The sequence below is a fragment of the Ambystoma mexicanum genome, chromosome 5q, assembly GCF_040938575.1.
Source record: "Ambystoma mexicanum isolate Mex_15411 chromosome 5q, UKY_AmexF1_1, whole genome shotgun sequence".
Classification (NCBI taxonomy): Eukaryota; Metazoa; Chordata; class Amphibia; order Caudata; family Ambystomatidae; genus Ambystoma; species Ambystoma mexicanum.
In genome coordinates this window covers 101215076-101231324 of record NC_090933.1, presented here as the reverse complement: position 1 = coordinate 101231324, position 16249 = coordinate 101215076, and the positions used below count along the sequence as shown (strand labels likewise).

Sequence of the window (16249 nt, the reverse complement as noted above, 5' to 3'; positions counted from 1 at the left end):
TAATGATTTTATAGAGGTTGGTGATCAAGTGCTTGACACCTTTATGTTGAGTGATGCATTTCTGTACAAGTGTTTGTTGTATACAGACAGCCACCTTAATAGTTTCACTGTTAACCCAATGTCTGATTTAGAAATATGCCAGTCTTCAGTTTTTTTTTTGTAATGCCAAACTGCTCTTTACTCCTCTTGAATGTTTGTATTATACTTCCCTCAAACAGTCCTGAATACCCTTGCATCCCCCCTAACCTAATGAAGGGTGCTCTTTTGAAAGCAAGGGTGACATTTGGGCTCCTTTGCATTGAGGTCAGCGGGGAGGAGAATGTGATTGGGCCACATTTGTTGACCAGTGTGTCCTACGACTGCAACATAGTGCTAGTAATTGAACTGGTGTAGGCACTTGGAGGTCTATCCAATTTAAACGACCACATCACCTTTATTTGGGACAATCCCCCCACCGCATGGTCCATCTCCACCCACTTCTTTTCAGATATAGCCTGGGAAGGCCAGGCCACCCCTTGTCTTGGGGGCTTGAGTAATGCAGTGGAAATGCAAGGTTTCTTTAACCCCCACTAAACAAATAACATACACAGTTTAGTTAGATGGTGTGATGATTTTTCCAGGCATCGTCACTTCTGCCCAAGGGGGAGCCCTTTCCCATGATGCTGGTGTGGTGCAGCCTCTACCCAATAGTCCCCTTGGGGTGGTTTAATGTAGGAGGGCCTCATGGGGAGCGCCCCCCTTATGGGGACAAGGCAATCGCCTAGTTTACAGCCTGTTGAACAACATCGCACCCTAACCCCTCGCCCCCTCCATTCAAGCCACTTCCTTGAGATAGAGACCAATGTTTTACTTTAGTACTTGGGATAGAACCAAAACAGAAAATACCTGAATGAAGAAGAGCACAGAAGACATGAAGATTACTGGCTGTGCTAGTACTGGTACGAGGTGACGCTGAGGAGGCATAAAGATCAAAGTGTGAAAAGAAACAATAGAACTTTGTCAAACCACCAGGAAGGGACTGGCAACAATGTATAAGAAGAGAAAATGGCCTAAAGAACTTGTCAGCCAGGAGTAGCAGCAGATGTGGAGACGGTCCCGTGCTGGATTTTCGAACCTGATAAAGAACCGAGGAAGAGAACGGAAGAGGCTGGCGACCAGCTGAGTCCTCCTGTGGTCACGCTGGAATGGACCCAGGCACGGGATTGCAGAGAAGCAGAGCCGAGTGGAGCTGCATGCCGAGACAATGTGGTGCAGCGAGAACGGGGGAGAGAAGCCTGAAGAGATGGAGCTCTGTACCAAGAAGCCCTGGTGATGTTACCACATCCCTAGCGAAGGGAACGGGTTGTACGGGAGACCCGGAAGGGACACTGGTGCAAGCGGAGCAGTCCCACCCTCAGCTCAGAAGCAGTCAAATGGCTGCTGTGCCAGAGAAGGGTCGGCTGTGCATCCAAACTAATCTTCCTCATATCAGTGCAAGAGCTATGCCCACTGACCACCAGAGAATGGTCTGGGACACCAACGGCAGTAAAACAGACATCCGAGGAAATCATCCTCATCACAGTGGCACTGAAATCCAGAGAAGGACTTGAGAATTTGCTGATACTGTGAGAGAGTGGCAAGACAAACCCCAAATTTGGAGGCTACAGAAAAGCAGTAGAAGGGAGACATTCTCCTGGTGAGCAAAATAAAGTCCTTTGAATATACTCTAGAGACACCAGGGGAAGGGAGTCCTTCCCCCTGGCCTTGTTGTTAACTATATTGGAGTGTGTAGACCAACACCAAGAGAAGGGAGTCATTCTCCTGGTCTAGAAACTTGCGTTTTACATGGTTTTGTTGGAACAACAAGCCAGGCGGAAGGGATTCATTCCCCGTCACCTTTACAAGAGAACATTTTGGGAACACCTGAATACCAATAGAAGGAACCTTCTGTTGGGTTATATTATTCTTTAGTTGTAGTGTAAGGGATAGAAGTAGGTTATGACGCAGGACGGCGGAGTTTGATTTTGACAGACATTCTCATAGATCCTTTAGTATTAGTTTGAGGCAGGGAAACTCCTCTTAGGAGATTGGGATATTGAGGGTTTCTTATACTAAGTCAGTTTATAGCAACCAACATGGCACCCTTGTCGCTTTCATTCTTAGACACCCTTATAATGGGTGAATTTTGATGGGTAGAGCCTGGAAGAGATAGGAGTTTGGGTAACATGTTCATTTTTTATTATTTCAATTATATTCATCTAGAACAAAGGCAGTTTTCATCAGTTGGCGAAGCTCTGTCGCATCTGTGTGAGCACGATGGGATAGTTTGCGACATAAAGGTCATTTATTGTAGGTGTAATGTTTAGGCAGAAGACAACAGGGGATTATTTGAAGGGTTGAAGTGTCTCCTGGTGACTTTTTAAAAGTTCAGATTTATGAGTATTTTAAATCCAGCTGAAGCGATTTAGTTCCTCCATTTTCAGGGGAAAACAATTTATGGGGTCACCCAAAGGCAACAGTAGATCATCTGTGAATAACTGATTCCCTTCAACCCTGCGTTTAGCAGAATGTTTGCCTGTGGCTCTAAGGAGAGTGCAAACAGCAGGGGTGCTAGTGGACACCCCCATTTTATTCCTCTCCTAAATTGGAAAGGATTTGAGGTTTTACCATTGACATGCATTCCGATGAGGCTTTTGATAACCTGCTTCAACATATGAATTAACTCTTGGCAGGCCATAGCAGATGTGGTTTTGAACAGGAAGGCCCAATATACCCATCCAGTTGCCTTCTCACCGTCGATTGGTAGAAGCACAGCTGGAATGTTTCTTTTCTGTATTGTTTCTATTCGGTGAAGAATTCCTTGAATATTGTCAAACGTTTGCCTACCTTTTAATGAAGCCTGCTTGGCCTCTGTTAATTAGTTGAGCCATGTTTTTTTCCAGGTCTGTTTGCTAGCAGCTTTCTGTAGAATTTCGCATCAGTGTTCATAAGTGCTATGGGACCATGTGACCTGCACTTCACAGGGTTATTCTGCTCTAAAGAATGACTGTCAATTCTGATTCGTTCTTCGTATTAAGGATTTTTTGTTTGTTTCGAATGAAGTGGCCTTATGGAAGGCTCCCGTTAAGTCGTCTTCTGAGGGATTTGTGTGGCTTCAGCATTTTGATGGTTCCATCCCTCTTTTTCCATGATCTTGAGGTCTTAGGCCTGGCTTGCATTAAAGAACTGGGGCCAACCTCCGATAATAGAGCTGTTTTTTTCTGAAGGCAGCCTTCCTCTGAATATAGCACATCGTAGAAAGATTGTAATGCCTGGTTTACTGGTCTCTGATGTGCATGTTTGCCGTGAATAGTGGTGCACCTCTCCCACATATGTAGAGGTGTAGCATTGCAACCAGAAAACCACTGCCTTATTGGACTGCAAGTAAAACGTATGGTTTAGTTTGAGTAACATTTTGTCTGTTTGTTTTGTTGCAGGGCTAACTGATCCTTTGATGCTCTTTAACCCTTTGCCCTTATTTTAATCAAGATTTGTCAGTTAGGCCCCTTTTTATGTAAATGTTCTAATTTCTCGATTACACCCTTAAGTTTTGTTTCCAACACCTTTTGCGTTTTTCTCTGAACTAAATGTGAGATGGCTTTGTTTCCTATTACTGCCTTTAGCGTGTCCCAGTTATTACCCTTCAAGGTGCCTCGGAATGTTTCACTTAAGAGCAGATCGATTTTGATTTTTTAAGTGTCTTTCTAGATCTTGGTGGAGAGGGACCACTTGAAGTGTCGTTTAGCCCCCCTGGATCTCCAGTAAAACTGAGACCAGGCAATTATCTGATTATTACTATTGAATGAATGGTGGAGTTCTCTACCTTATACTTCAAAGCTGTGTTTTATAAAGAAAATGTCTATTCTTGTGTAAGTGTGATGGACATTGCAGAAAAAGGAGTAATCTTTTAGGTCTATGTGGCGTTTCCTGTATGTGTCTAGTAAGCCCAACTGACTACATTTCTTTTTGAGGTTTTTGGACTTGGCTCTTTTATTAGTGGTTTGGGATGATCGATGACGGCGGGCGAGGCGATCAGGTTAAAATCGCCAATACCCTCAGTGCATTCCTCTGACATAACGAGGAAGTCCGAGATTCATTTGTCTTGGTTTTTGTTAGGTACTTGATATTGCATTTCACTCCCATTGATTTACATCTTTAGGACCCCACGTGACAGTGCTAGATCCTTGTGGAATGATGGGGCCACCCCAGGGGTTTTCGATGTTGAGCAAGCAAACCAAATCCTTGGGTAGAGTTTTTCTTCCTAACCTTGTTATCTTACTCTGTTCTGTGTTTGTGTGAGCGCCCTGATGCTTAAGGATATGTGGCGCCTTTATTTAAACATTTAAATAAATACCCTTGTCGCGTTGCAACAACTCGTCTCCTGTTATGTCGGGTACTGTCCCGTAGATGATTCCAGACTTTGTCTTTTGGTGGGGTGTTCAAGACCCACACTTTCCATGACATTATCATCTGCATCTGTATTTAGGTTACACTTGTTTTATTTGACTCTCAAGACTCCTAATCTTGTTGCCCTCCCTCGTCCTCCACTCGGTGCACTGCAGATTATCCTAGAAGTGTTTGGCTAATCGATTCTGTAAATAAATCGGTATTACAAAGCAGCTCAGCATCACTCCCCCTCCACCCCCCCGACCCCCTCCTCCATCCCCTTAAAAAACTCCCAATAACATAATAACATTGAAAAATGGTCCACAAGTTGTATTTTGCCACTAGAGATGTCAATGCAGGCCAATCCCCTACCAGCAGATGCACAATTCCCTGTACTAACTTTCCAGATTTCTTTTCTGCAGCTTATTACATCTAGGTGAGTCAAAGTTGGTTGAACTTCAATAGACTAAGGTTTAAACACTAAAATGAGAAATGGTGTATCCACCTGTAGTTTAATGGGTATTGTCAGTGATGCCCGGAGGCGCCTTAAAATCCACATTGTTTTTTTAATGGATGCTGTGCAGCTTTTATTTGCCGACAGGTTGGTTATTTCTTCTTCTTCGTTGGAAACTTTCTTGGGGGTGTCTTCAACCATTCCTTAACCCTTGTCTGCCCAGGTGCTGCTTTATCTGTGATAAAGTTATTTGCTTCGGGGGTGAGTCCTGGGTGTGTAATAAGTTTGTTTCCTATGGTGAGAAGGTTTATAGCCTGTTTCTTATTGAACATTGCAGCCCCATCGGATAAAGCCATCTAAAGCAGATTTGTATTTTCCTCAGCTCAGCCGTACATTCTCAGTAAATGTTTATTATTAAGGGTAGACTGTCTGGTTGTGGAGTAGGACTTTTGAGTCTGTTTAGTTTGTGCTTTTTTTGTATAAGCTTCCTTTAATCTGCATTACTTGGTCTGAAAGGAAGACAATCTCAGTATGGTGTCTCTTGGTCTGGCTCCCGCTTCTTAGTCTTCCCCACCTGGTGGGCCTGCAATATGCTAATTTCTTGGGGATTGCTTATCCCAGGATCTGTGCAAACAACATTTGCATACTTTGGGTTATCTCAACACCTTCAGAATTTACTTTCACTTTATGCAGAGGTTGTCCCTGCCAGAGTGGTTCTGAAAATCTTCACACTTCAGTTAGTGTCAGTTGATGGAGGTCTTTGATGTATCTAGTGTGTTCAATTGTTGTGTTGAGATTGTATATGTTCTCCTCCTTTGGATTCTGTACCCCAAGGCAGTCAGCTCAGTTTTGATTTCGATATTCTTGTTTGACATCTCTTCTAACAGTGGTTTGATTTGAGACTGAAAGGTCAATGCTAGCTGATCCTGAACAGTTTGTAGGCAGTGTTAACCATCTTCCTTTGTAACTGCATTTGTTATTGATTGTTGTCACCACATTAGGGGTTCTAACCTTGTTTCCCTTAGTAGGGTGTAGTTGCCAGCACTACCTTCGATCCCCGTTTGGATCTCCTATTCATTGACTTTTGCCGAAGCCCATTGTGGCACTTAGCCTACATCCGTGTAAGCCCTCTTTAAATTCTGAGGTATCTTTAAAGTCTTGGTAGGTGGTCTCCGGAATTGGAGGAGTCCATTGTTAACACATGTTCCACGATCCGGTGAAGGAGCCGCAAACACGCCAAAGGGAATTGCGCTATGCACACACTGCTCTATACTTTCAAAAGTGGTCTGGAGTCATCCAAGAACGCACCCAGATCTGATGCATCTGCACTCTTTCTGACACCGAGCCTCCCCCTAAATGACTGCTCAGTTTGAACAGCCTGGTACCTGATCGGCACGCTAATTTACTTTGTGCAAGGGCCTCAAGTCCACCCTGAAGTGGCTCACACATGCACCACCCTGATATCCTTTGTTTGGCGAGTGGAGGCCATCCACGTTTCTCAGTTTTGCATCTGACCTAGAGGGCATGTATCGGTAAGCTCTTTCCTAATATAGGTCGCCATTAGTTTAACTTTCTGGGCCCCGTGTCTGGTGGGGGTTCCACCCTGGCCAGGAAGCAGCACAGTTTCAGAAACGTCTTCTTTAGAGCAAAAAACACATTGGGCCTCTTTACGAGTCTGGCGGTAACCGAGCCAGAAAAACCGGCAGGTTACCGCCAGACTCGTATTACCATTCTGCCTCCGTGATTCCCGGAATTACCGGGGCATTACGACCCCCAGTGACCTGGGACTTCCGGAGGTGAAATAAATTCCCATTTCCCATGGAGTCCCACAGGACTCCATGGGAGTGCGTAAGTGGAAACACTGGCACCATGTTGTAATGGTGCCAGTGTTTCCATGTCCGCCTGCGGACGGGTGATGTTAAACCCGCCAGGCCAGACCTGGCGGTAGTGACACCTCCCGCCTGCAGGACTGTTAATCAGCCGGTCCGGAAAGAACGGTGGTGGCGGATTTACCACCACCGTTCTTTCCGGACCGCTGACTCATAATGAGGCCCATTGTTTGTTAGTTATTGATGACTCAGTTAAGCGGTGGGGGTTCCTGGTCCCGCCACATTAATTTTCAGGTGTAAATGTTCTTAAATAATGGGTGGAAACACTGATGCCATGGCAGAGCTTGTCGCCCCTGCATCTAACCAGGATGGCTGCTGCCCACAGCCCCAATTTAGGTTTAATTATTAAAATGCATTAGGGTAATATTGGGTCTACCGGTCCATGAAAAAAGACAAAATTGCCATCTGGATGATGCAGAAGTAGTAATTTCCAATTAATGTATGCAATTTGGTTATCTTTGGGGTGTGAAAGCTAAAGATTGGCGTAAGCATGTGAAAGGGGACATCTTCTAATTTCTTGTGAACAAGAAACTCTGCTCATTTGCTCTCTGATAAAGAAATACCCAGTTTGTTTTATGACCACATTCAGCAATCTGGCCAAAGAAAATTGTACAATCCTGAAATGTTGGAAGGTTTTGAAATTTGTCTGACCATTTACGGAACTACCAAGTGAGGATTAAAACATTTGCCAAATTATACGGCAGAATAATATTGAGTTATTATGAATACCAGCTAACATTTATTATTCAGTGGCTGGGTACTTGCTCTTGGATTTCTGTGTGCTAGTTGTACATTTGGTGTAAACGACATGAATGACTAGTGAAAGATTGCCCACAAACATAAATCGGTAATTAACACGCTTTTGAATTTGAATTCATTTTTTGCACCATATTTTCTTCTTCCCATGTGAAATGATATACATTGACAGTAAAGTACATCCTATTTGAGATGCATGTAATAGTGTAGACAGGTACATGTGAGCATTTACTGACTCAATACATTTCTGGATTAATCTGCCTATTTCACATAAATCATGAATTGCCATAACCAAAATGATAGTTCTTCCTAGGATTTGACGCTCAAGTAATCTTGAATTTATTATCCAAATCTGTGATCGATGCATCTAGCTTCCTTTGTACTTTCATTGGACACTAGTGCCTATAGGAATTTGAATGGGAAATCATCCTTTGATCCTCTTGGATAGCATTCCTTCATCCTCCACCGATTCACACAAAACCTTACTTGATCAAATGTAGGTTTCTATATTCATATCAGGAAAGATGCATACTGATTTGCCAAATGTGCTAGTACTGAGAAGTGGTGGTCTTGGAAATCTAAGTTCTGAAAGTGAAACAATGTATGCAACTTTACTAATATTTAAATTTGTCGAGAGAACTTGATGAAATATCTCTAAATGAAGTAATACTTCCATCAATGTAACGAAGTGTTATGTTGGCCTTAAATACGAAACGTTTTATATTCATTGTTATTTCTTGTTTGCTTTCAGGAAAACCCTCCAGATATGGTCTACTTGGGTTCACTGACTAATTTTGATTTGGCTTACGCATGGACTCAAGATAAATGTGTCCCTCTTGTTCGAGAGATAACGTTTGAAAATGGAGAGGTATGAGTAAAGCAGAATATATCAGTGCACTTGTTTTTGTAAGTCTGTACCCATATACTCCTTACTGTTAGAGCTACCTTGTCGGCCATGGCCCCTCTGCCATCTTCTACTATCCCTCTAGCCCTCTTGCCACCCTCAGAGGGGACCACTGTGCCCTGTGCCGCCCCTCGGAAGACCTTTAAGGATGGCAAGCTGCGATATATTGCCACCCTTAACACTCGCTCCCCTGTAAAACACTCTCGGAATGGGCTGACCTGGCCTCCTCTACTTTCCTCCTCCTATCACTCCTCCTGCTGGGTGAAGCTCTCCTCTCCTTTTGCAGCGACCCGCACGACCACTCAGCCTCAGTCACCAGACCCATGAAAAAAGTAACAGTGGCTGGCTTTGCCTCCACCTACTCTCCTCCGCCCATTCCTGTGGCTAACTCCCACCCTAACACAGCCCACGCTAACAATCTCCCTATAGCCATCACTCTTGATACTCTTGCCCCTGTCGTGAGGGTCCGACTGAAGCCTTCCAAAAAGTGTAACTCTTGGTACGGCTCCGATCGGACTGCCCTTAAACGCAAGTGTAGGGCAGCTGAGCAGAAATAGAATTTGTCAGGTGGGCCATCTGACAAATTGGCCTGCTGCCTCCTTCAAAGGCAATATCGACTCAGCATCCGCTCCAAGAAAAGTCTTTATTCAATCCCCCATCTCAGCAGCATCAAACACAGCCAAACTTTCCAAAGTCTGCAAGAAACTGGCCAATCCTGCAGCAGCCTCTTCTTCTGTTATACCCACCCAGGCCCTCTACTCGGCCCTGGCAGCACACTTCACCACAAAAACCCAAGAGATCCTTTCCTCCCCTCCCTACCCCCATCACAGTGCACACCAATACCGGAGTCTCCCTTGGCCTCACCTCCACTTCCCCTCTCCTCTCTCTCACCCATCACACCTGAAGAGGTCGCCAGATCAGTACGGTCTATGAAGGCCTCATCCAAACAAGTGGACCCTTGCCCCTACAAAACCGTTAAGGATACCATTGACTCCCTCGTCCCAGCCTTTGCTGACAAGTTGGCCATCTCAGCTGAACCTCCATACTGAATCAGTTGGTTGCTTCCATGACCAGACTGGCTTTAGAGCACCCAGAGGCACGGAAACTGCTCTTTGAACAACCATGAAGACCCGCTCTCAAATCTTGACACAAACACTCCCTCGTTCCTCATTCGTCTAGATCTCTACTCCTCCTTTGACATGGTTAACCACAACTTCCTGATCACATGTCCTCGTGACACCGTGGGAATCAGAGGTCGGGTTCTCGCGTGGTTACCCTTTTCTCTCCGGCTGCCCATCCCTGGTTGAACTTGGAGCCGTTCTCTCAACTATCACTCTCTCAACCTGCGGTGTTCCCCAGGGATTAAACCTATCCCCCTGCTTCTTCAATGTCTATATGGCTACTTGGCATGTATGATCGCCACTTTCGCTATAATTTCCAGTGTTATGCAGATGACGCACAACTATCTTTCAGGCTACCCTCAGCCACCTCCTCCTCACTCGTATCCGACTGTCCGCTAGTCAGTCATGGTGTGCTGCAAATTACATCTGCCTCAATGCCAGTAAAACAGATTGTTTGCATTGGGACCCCCTGCTCCCGCTATCCCATTTTCTCTCTGACCGGCCTCCCTTGGCCCCATCCCCACCCCCACCTGTGAGGCCGAAAACCTTGGTTATCTTTGACACCACACTCTCCTTCTCTTCTCACATCTGACATCTCAAAAAAATCTATCAGTTACACCTCCCCAGAGGCACTCTACCTTCTCCAGCATGGGGTCTGGCATGTATTCACATGCTCATGAATATTCCCTGTCGTCAGGGAAACGGTCTTTCTCCTATGAAATATTCACTGAGCTCTGGGTCATACTGCCCCCAGCCAATAACTGCCCTCTGCCTAATCCCTTCCTCTGACAGCCATCTTCAGATTTTTACCACACGTTCAAGTGTTGGGGGAGTCGTGTTTTGCTCTTAGAGTTTTGAGTTTTTTGCACTTTATTTGGCTAGGAAAACACTATTTTTGTTCAATTGAGCCTGTGTGCTCCATCGTTTATTCATCTGATTAACGGGGATACATTTTTTTGGCATCTTTCGTCACCCCCCCTGAAGGCCAAAATTGTCTGGTGTTTCAGAAGACCATCAGACCTACACCGCGGCGGATCATGTCGGAGGAGAAGGACAGGTCTTCCCTCTTCCAGCTCTGCTGCGGTTTGCGGAATGTTTTCACGGACGACGAACATTCCCAGTGCCTTTATTGTCTTTGCCCGACACACAAGGAAGAAGTTTACGAGATCTGCCATGACTTCTCCAAGCTCACGATGAAGGATCGACACTTCGACTGGCGGCATGGCTCAAAGCTAGGGCCTCTACCCTATGTGGTCCACTGGGGCATGGCTCATCTGGATCCAGCCAGCCAGAGCGGGCTTCTAAGTCCTTTGAGGGCGCTCCATCTGTGGGGGCCAAAGAGCAGGCCAAGCACTGCGAGTACGCTTAGGGGGAGTCGCCCGCAAGCGGGTCCCGTGACGGTCAGGGGGCACGTTCTTAGTCTCCATTAGCCTCAATCTCCAGTCATTGCTCCAGCTCTTCGTCCAAGGGAAAGTCAGCTACCCCGGGGAAGCTGCGAGAGAAGCCATAGTAGGCCAAGCAGGACAAGATGTTCGACCTGCCAGTTATGGCCCAGGTGATTCAGGCCAAATCGTCCTCTTCTATCGGGCTGGTTGCGACTGCCCTCTCAAAGGCGAAAGGTGCTGACCCAGTTCAGGGTACCCCAGTGGCGGTCTCAGGGTGGCTCTTCTTCCCAGGTGGGAGGCTTCAGCCAAACCAGTGGAGAAGACTCCAGAAAAGAGGATGCCTGGCCTTACCCTGAAGCTGACCCCGCAGGACCCAAAAAAGGGGAAAGAGGGGCCTAGAAGAGCTACAGGATATGGACATTTCTTTTCCGACGAGGAAGAGATAGTTTAAGTCCACACCATCCCGGAGGAGGGTGGTGACGACAACGAACGTCGAGGAGATGCCTGCCAGAGGTGCCGGCAATGGTGGGGACGAAATCATAGGCGATGGGCCCAGGGACCCTGTTCCCCCAGGCACCTCCCAGAGATCTGTCGCATATTCTCTCGACCCTCCACACGTTGGTGTCAGAGATTCAGAAGAGGATGCTGACAGCACCACCAGCGACACCACCGGCAATGACCTCACCACCGAAGAAAAGGAGGCACGCCCTATGCCTCCACTCTAACCGTCACTGCCCTCCCCTCTAGGGATACGTGGACCGACACAGCGACGACAGACACCGACGACAATGGTGGAATCTCTGCCACCAATGGCTTCTCCGCCGGACGAAGTGGGATCCTTCCACTCCATGATAGCCCATGCGTCGGAACTCTTCCAGCTCACCCCGGAAGAGGGGCTGGTGCTGCTGAAGAACCCTTCCTCAGCCCCGGCGAAGGACCAGCTAGGAAAGAAATGCAGGGTGCTGGAATCTGCACCCAAATGTCTGCCGTCACAACCATCGCCAGACTCTGTGGTCTCGGCTGCGGCTAGGAAGAAGTTGTCCAACCCGTTGTTGTCAACCTCTGTTCCACCAGACGGCAAAGGGAAGAAATTGGACGCCATGGGACGGAAGGTCATTTACTCATCGGCGACAACGGTCAAGGTGGTCAACGCCTTAGCGATCCTGGATAGGTACGAATGGGAGCTGTGGTACAAGATGTCTCCGATCCGCGATTTCCTCCCCGAGGTCAAGCGGGTAGAGGCAATGGAGATCGTTCAGGAAGGGAAAGTGGGGTCGGACTGGGCCATCACCGTGGCCCTGGACATTGTGGACACAGGGTGCTGCCAGATGGCGAAATGGGAATTGCCTCTGTTGTCGCGGCTGGCTGAGGGCCACAAACTTCAGACAAGGGGTGCAGACGAGGTTCCTGGAGATGCCGTGCGGAGACTATCTTTTCGGCAAGGCCGTGGATTCATCTCTTCAGGCCATCAAGACCGACACAGAGACGGCCTGTGCCTTGGGCATGTTGTAACAGCACTGTCATTCCTTTTGTCCCACAGGAGGGAAGTCCAATAGATCTTAGAGTTGCAGCGGTGGATCGTCCTCTTACCGCCAACTCTCCCGTTCCACGACCTAGGAAGCCTACAGGGGTCGTTCCAAGGCCTTTGGAAGTGGTCATCCTTGCCGTCAAGGCTCCTAGAGCGGCATGCCGGCCTCCAAGCAGGACTGAACCGGCCAGGACATGGGGACCCGCCCACTTCACCCTGACAGGAGGCCATCTGTCGAACTTCATCAGCGTGTGTGAAAACATCTCCACCGATCGATGGGTGCTGGACGTTCTCACCCACAGGCACACTTTGGAGTTTCAACAAAAGTGTCCACTGGTGGCCCGGCAGGAACAACACATCCCTAAGTTGCTGCTGGAGGTTCGCACCATGTTAAGAAAAGGGGCGATAGAGCTGGTTCCGAAGCAACTTCGGGGCTCCAGAGTTTACTCAAGATACTCTCTAGTAAGAAAGAAGACCGCAGGCTGGAGGCCCATTCTAGATCTATGAAACAAGTACATCAAGTCCCAGAAGTTCAGGATGGTGCAGCATGACATGCTCAGCCAACTGGATGAGGGAGACTTTGTTGTCACTTTATCTAGGGGACGCGTACTTCCACGTCCCCATTCACGTAAAACATTGCAAGTTCCTGCGCTTCGTCGTACAAGGGAAGCACTACCAGTTCAAGGCTCTCCCGTTCGTACTGAGGTCAGCGCCCAGAGTCTTTACGAAGTGCCTGGCTCAGGTGGCGGCCCATCTGCGACTACAGGGAATTCATGTGTACTCGACGCCTGGCTCATCCGGGCCATGTCAAAGTACATCCCTGTCGATCAAGCAGAGGGTCGTCAGTCTGCTAACGGATCTGGGGTTTTCTGTGAACTATGCAAAATCCTGCTTGACTCCATGGCAGAACGCACTGTTCCTGGGGTCCAGGCTCAACACAGTATCCTGCTTGGTGGCTCCTTCGGAGGAGAGGATAGCGGCCATTTTGGGCAAGGTGCAACAGCTGTTAGCACTGAAGATTGCCACGTTGAAGACCATCAATTCGCCGCTTGGCATGTCATGTATCTACCTGGTCCAGCTCTGCAAATTGCAGATGCAACCTCTCCAGGAATTCCTGGACTCCCATTGGATCCAGGTGTCCGGAAGCTTCAAGGACAGGATCGTGCTCGACGAGGAGTTCCTTCGAGCGATTAGGTGGTGGGGCGTGCGCTCAAACATCGCCGGGGGCACAGACTTCTAGAGCCCTCCATACCAGGAGATGGTCACGACGGACACTTCCCTGGAGGGGCGGGGAAGCACATACCAGATGCTTCCACGCCGGAGACCTGTGGCTGCCGGAGAAGAAGGCGCTACACTTCAACGTCCTGGAACTACCGTCTGTGTTTTGAGCCCTCAAGTCATTTCTAAAGTGGTGAGGATCTTCACGGACAATACCACCACAATGTTTTACATCTGGAAGCAGGTGGGCACCAGATCCCAGCACTCTCCAGAGAGGCGCAGGAGTTGTGGCAGTGGTCCGTCGTCCAGGGGATGGGCCTCATTCCTTTCCATCTGGCGGGAGTCAAAAACACTGTCGCCGACTCCCTCAGCAGGGAGCTGCGGTCTGGCCACGCGTGGGTGCTTCGGCAGGATCAAGTGGACAACCTCTTCCTCAGTTGGGGCAGTCCCCAGATGGATCTGTTTGCGACAGCGACGAACACCAAGTGCCAGAGGTTTGCCAGCAGGTTTCCCCAGCCGGGGAGCATGGGGGGCGCATTCTCCTTCCCTTGGGAAGGCCTGTTCCTGTAAGAGTTCCCTCCGTTGTCGCTGCTACTACGAGTCATTAATCAACTCAGATGGTGCTGGTGCAGGATGATCTTCGTCGCGCCAACGTGGCCGAAGAAAGTCTTGTACCTGGACCTTCTCAGCATGTCAGCGTCGCCTCCAGCCAAGCTACCAGTTGCCGTGGATCTTCTTGCCAGGAAAGGAGGTACAATACTGCACCAGGACCCAGGATCGCTGAACCTGAAGGCCTGGCTCCTACAGCATTAGAGTTTGGTGGTTACGAGCTGCGTGCGGACTGCAGGGAGGTCTTTGCCAAAGCGTTTCGTGAGTTGGTGCCGGTCGCAGAAGATTAACCCTCTGAGGGTCACAGCCCCCCACATCCTTCCGTACTTGTCGTTGGCTAAGTCTGGGCTGGTGCACGCCTGCATCAAGGTGCATCTGGTGGCCATCTCCTACTACACCAGGTCTCCGGGACGGTCTTCTCTTTGGTCGCACCATCCAGTGAAGGAGTTCATCAAAGGACTGTTCGGCTTGTTCCCGCCGTTGAAGGCGCCTGCCTCGGTGTGGCAACTCAACGTGGTGCTGACTAGGCTCATGGGGGCCCCATTTGAGCCAATGCATCAAGCTCCCGCTTAAGTTCCTGTCTTTGTTACTCACCACGTTGACAGGCTGTGTGGCCAGTCCATGAGTCGTAGTGAAAGAGGAGGAGGAGGAGGAGGAGGAGGAGGAGGAGGCGTAGTAGTAGTAGTGGTTCCAGAACCCCGGATCCCCTGATCTCTAGGATCCTCTAGTGTGGGGCTCTTCTTTACGATGTACCGTTCTGATATATGATAAAGAATAGTCGGAACTGTCTATCGTACAAAAGAGCGGGAAGTGCACGCACTTCTAACCCAACACTGCAAAGAAATGAACAGATGATTAGACACCTAATTTATGTAGAAGCCTAAGGAAAGTGTAGATATACAGGGGTTGTTAGTTGTTGATGAGCAAGGATGGACACTAATTAGGCTATTCCCAAAGGTTTCAGAATAATGATTATGTTGGACTAACCTGACAAGTCAGTGTAGGGTAACCAATCCAGTGTAGGATAACTAATCCAGAGGATTAGAACAATAATGAAAGTTTAAAATAATAAACAGGTAGGTTAGTACAGGGTGCTGAACCCGATCGGCAAGAGGGCCGCACTAGATCCGGGTTGGTGCATAAACCGGAGAGCTTTCACATCCACTTAGTGGTGCCAATCCGAGTAAGTTCTGTCCTGGATTGCAGGAATGTAACCAAGTTCTTTATGCGTGCGGGGTCCAAGGTAGTTATAGGGTAAGGAGCAAACAGAGTGCAGGTAAAGTCACTGGCAGTTGATTACAGAGGTAATGGAATGATATGATATGGCATTTGTAACGCGCCTATACACAAGTGTTTCAAGGCGCGACGAGGCAGGGAGGGGGAACAAGGGGAAGACAGACAACAATCCTACTAGACCAGGTGTCATTCAGACCGCGCAAGTGCAGGGGTAGGGTGAAGGGGAAAAAGTGCAAGGGGAAGGGGGAGAGGGGGAGTGCAGTACAAATAAGTAGAATAGAGCTAAAATAATAAATAAATAGGGCCAGCTGGTGGCAAGTGCAAGGTAAGTGCAGACAAGTGCTGGGGGGGGGCTGTAGGGATACAGAGACAGTCCCGCAGTGCAGGGGTTGCCAGGGAGGCAGTGCAAGTGAAGAGTGACTGGGCCCAGGACCGAGGCCGGTGAGAGTGGCCCAGTTGCAGAATCAGTGCAGTTTAGGTGAAGAATTTAGCAGGGGAGAGGGAGAGAGAAAGCAGAAGTGAAGAGGAAGGTTTTGAGGTACTTCCGGAACCGGAGATGGTTCTCCTCAAGTTTCAGGGAGGCAGGAAGGCTGTTCCAGAGGGAGGCCCCTGCCGCGGAGAGAGATCTACCCCCAGCTCGTTGCTTCGAGAAGCGGCTGACCCTGAGGGAGTTGGAGACGGATGAGCGTAGGGCTCGGGAAGGAAGATATTTAGGAAGAGAGAGTTGAAGGTATTTAGGCCCCAG

At 48.3% G+C, this 16249-nt stretch overlaps 1 protein-coding gene across 1 annotated transcript in view; it reads left to right on the top strand.

Moving 5' to 3' along the window:
* The window catches only part of ERP44 (endoplasmic reticulum protein 44), a 550129-nt gene that overhangs the window by 328636 nt on the left and 205244 nt on the right, over positions 1-16249 (top strand). The window contains exon 8 of the mRNA XM_069620604.1: positions 8255-8371. Within this exon, the coding sequence (XP_069476705.1) occupies positions 8255-8371 (117 nt within the window). The remainder of the gene's footprint in view (positions 1-8254; positions 8372-16249) is intronic.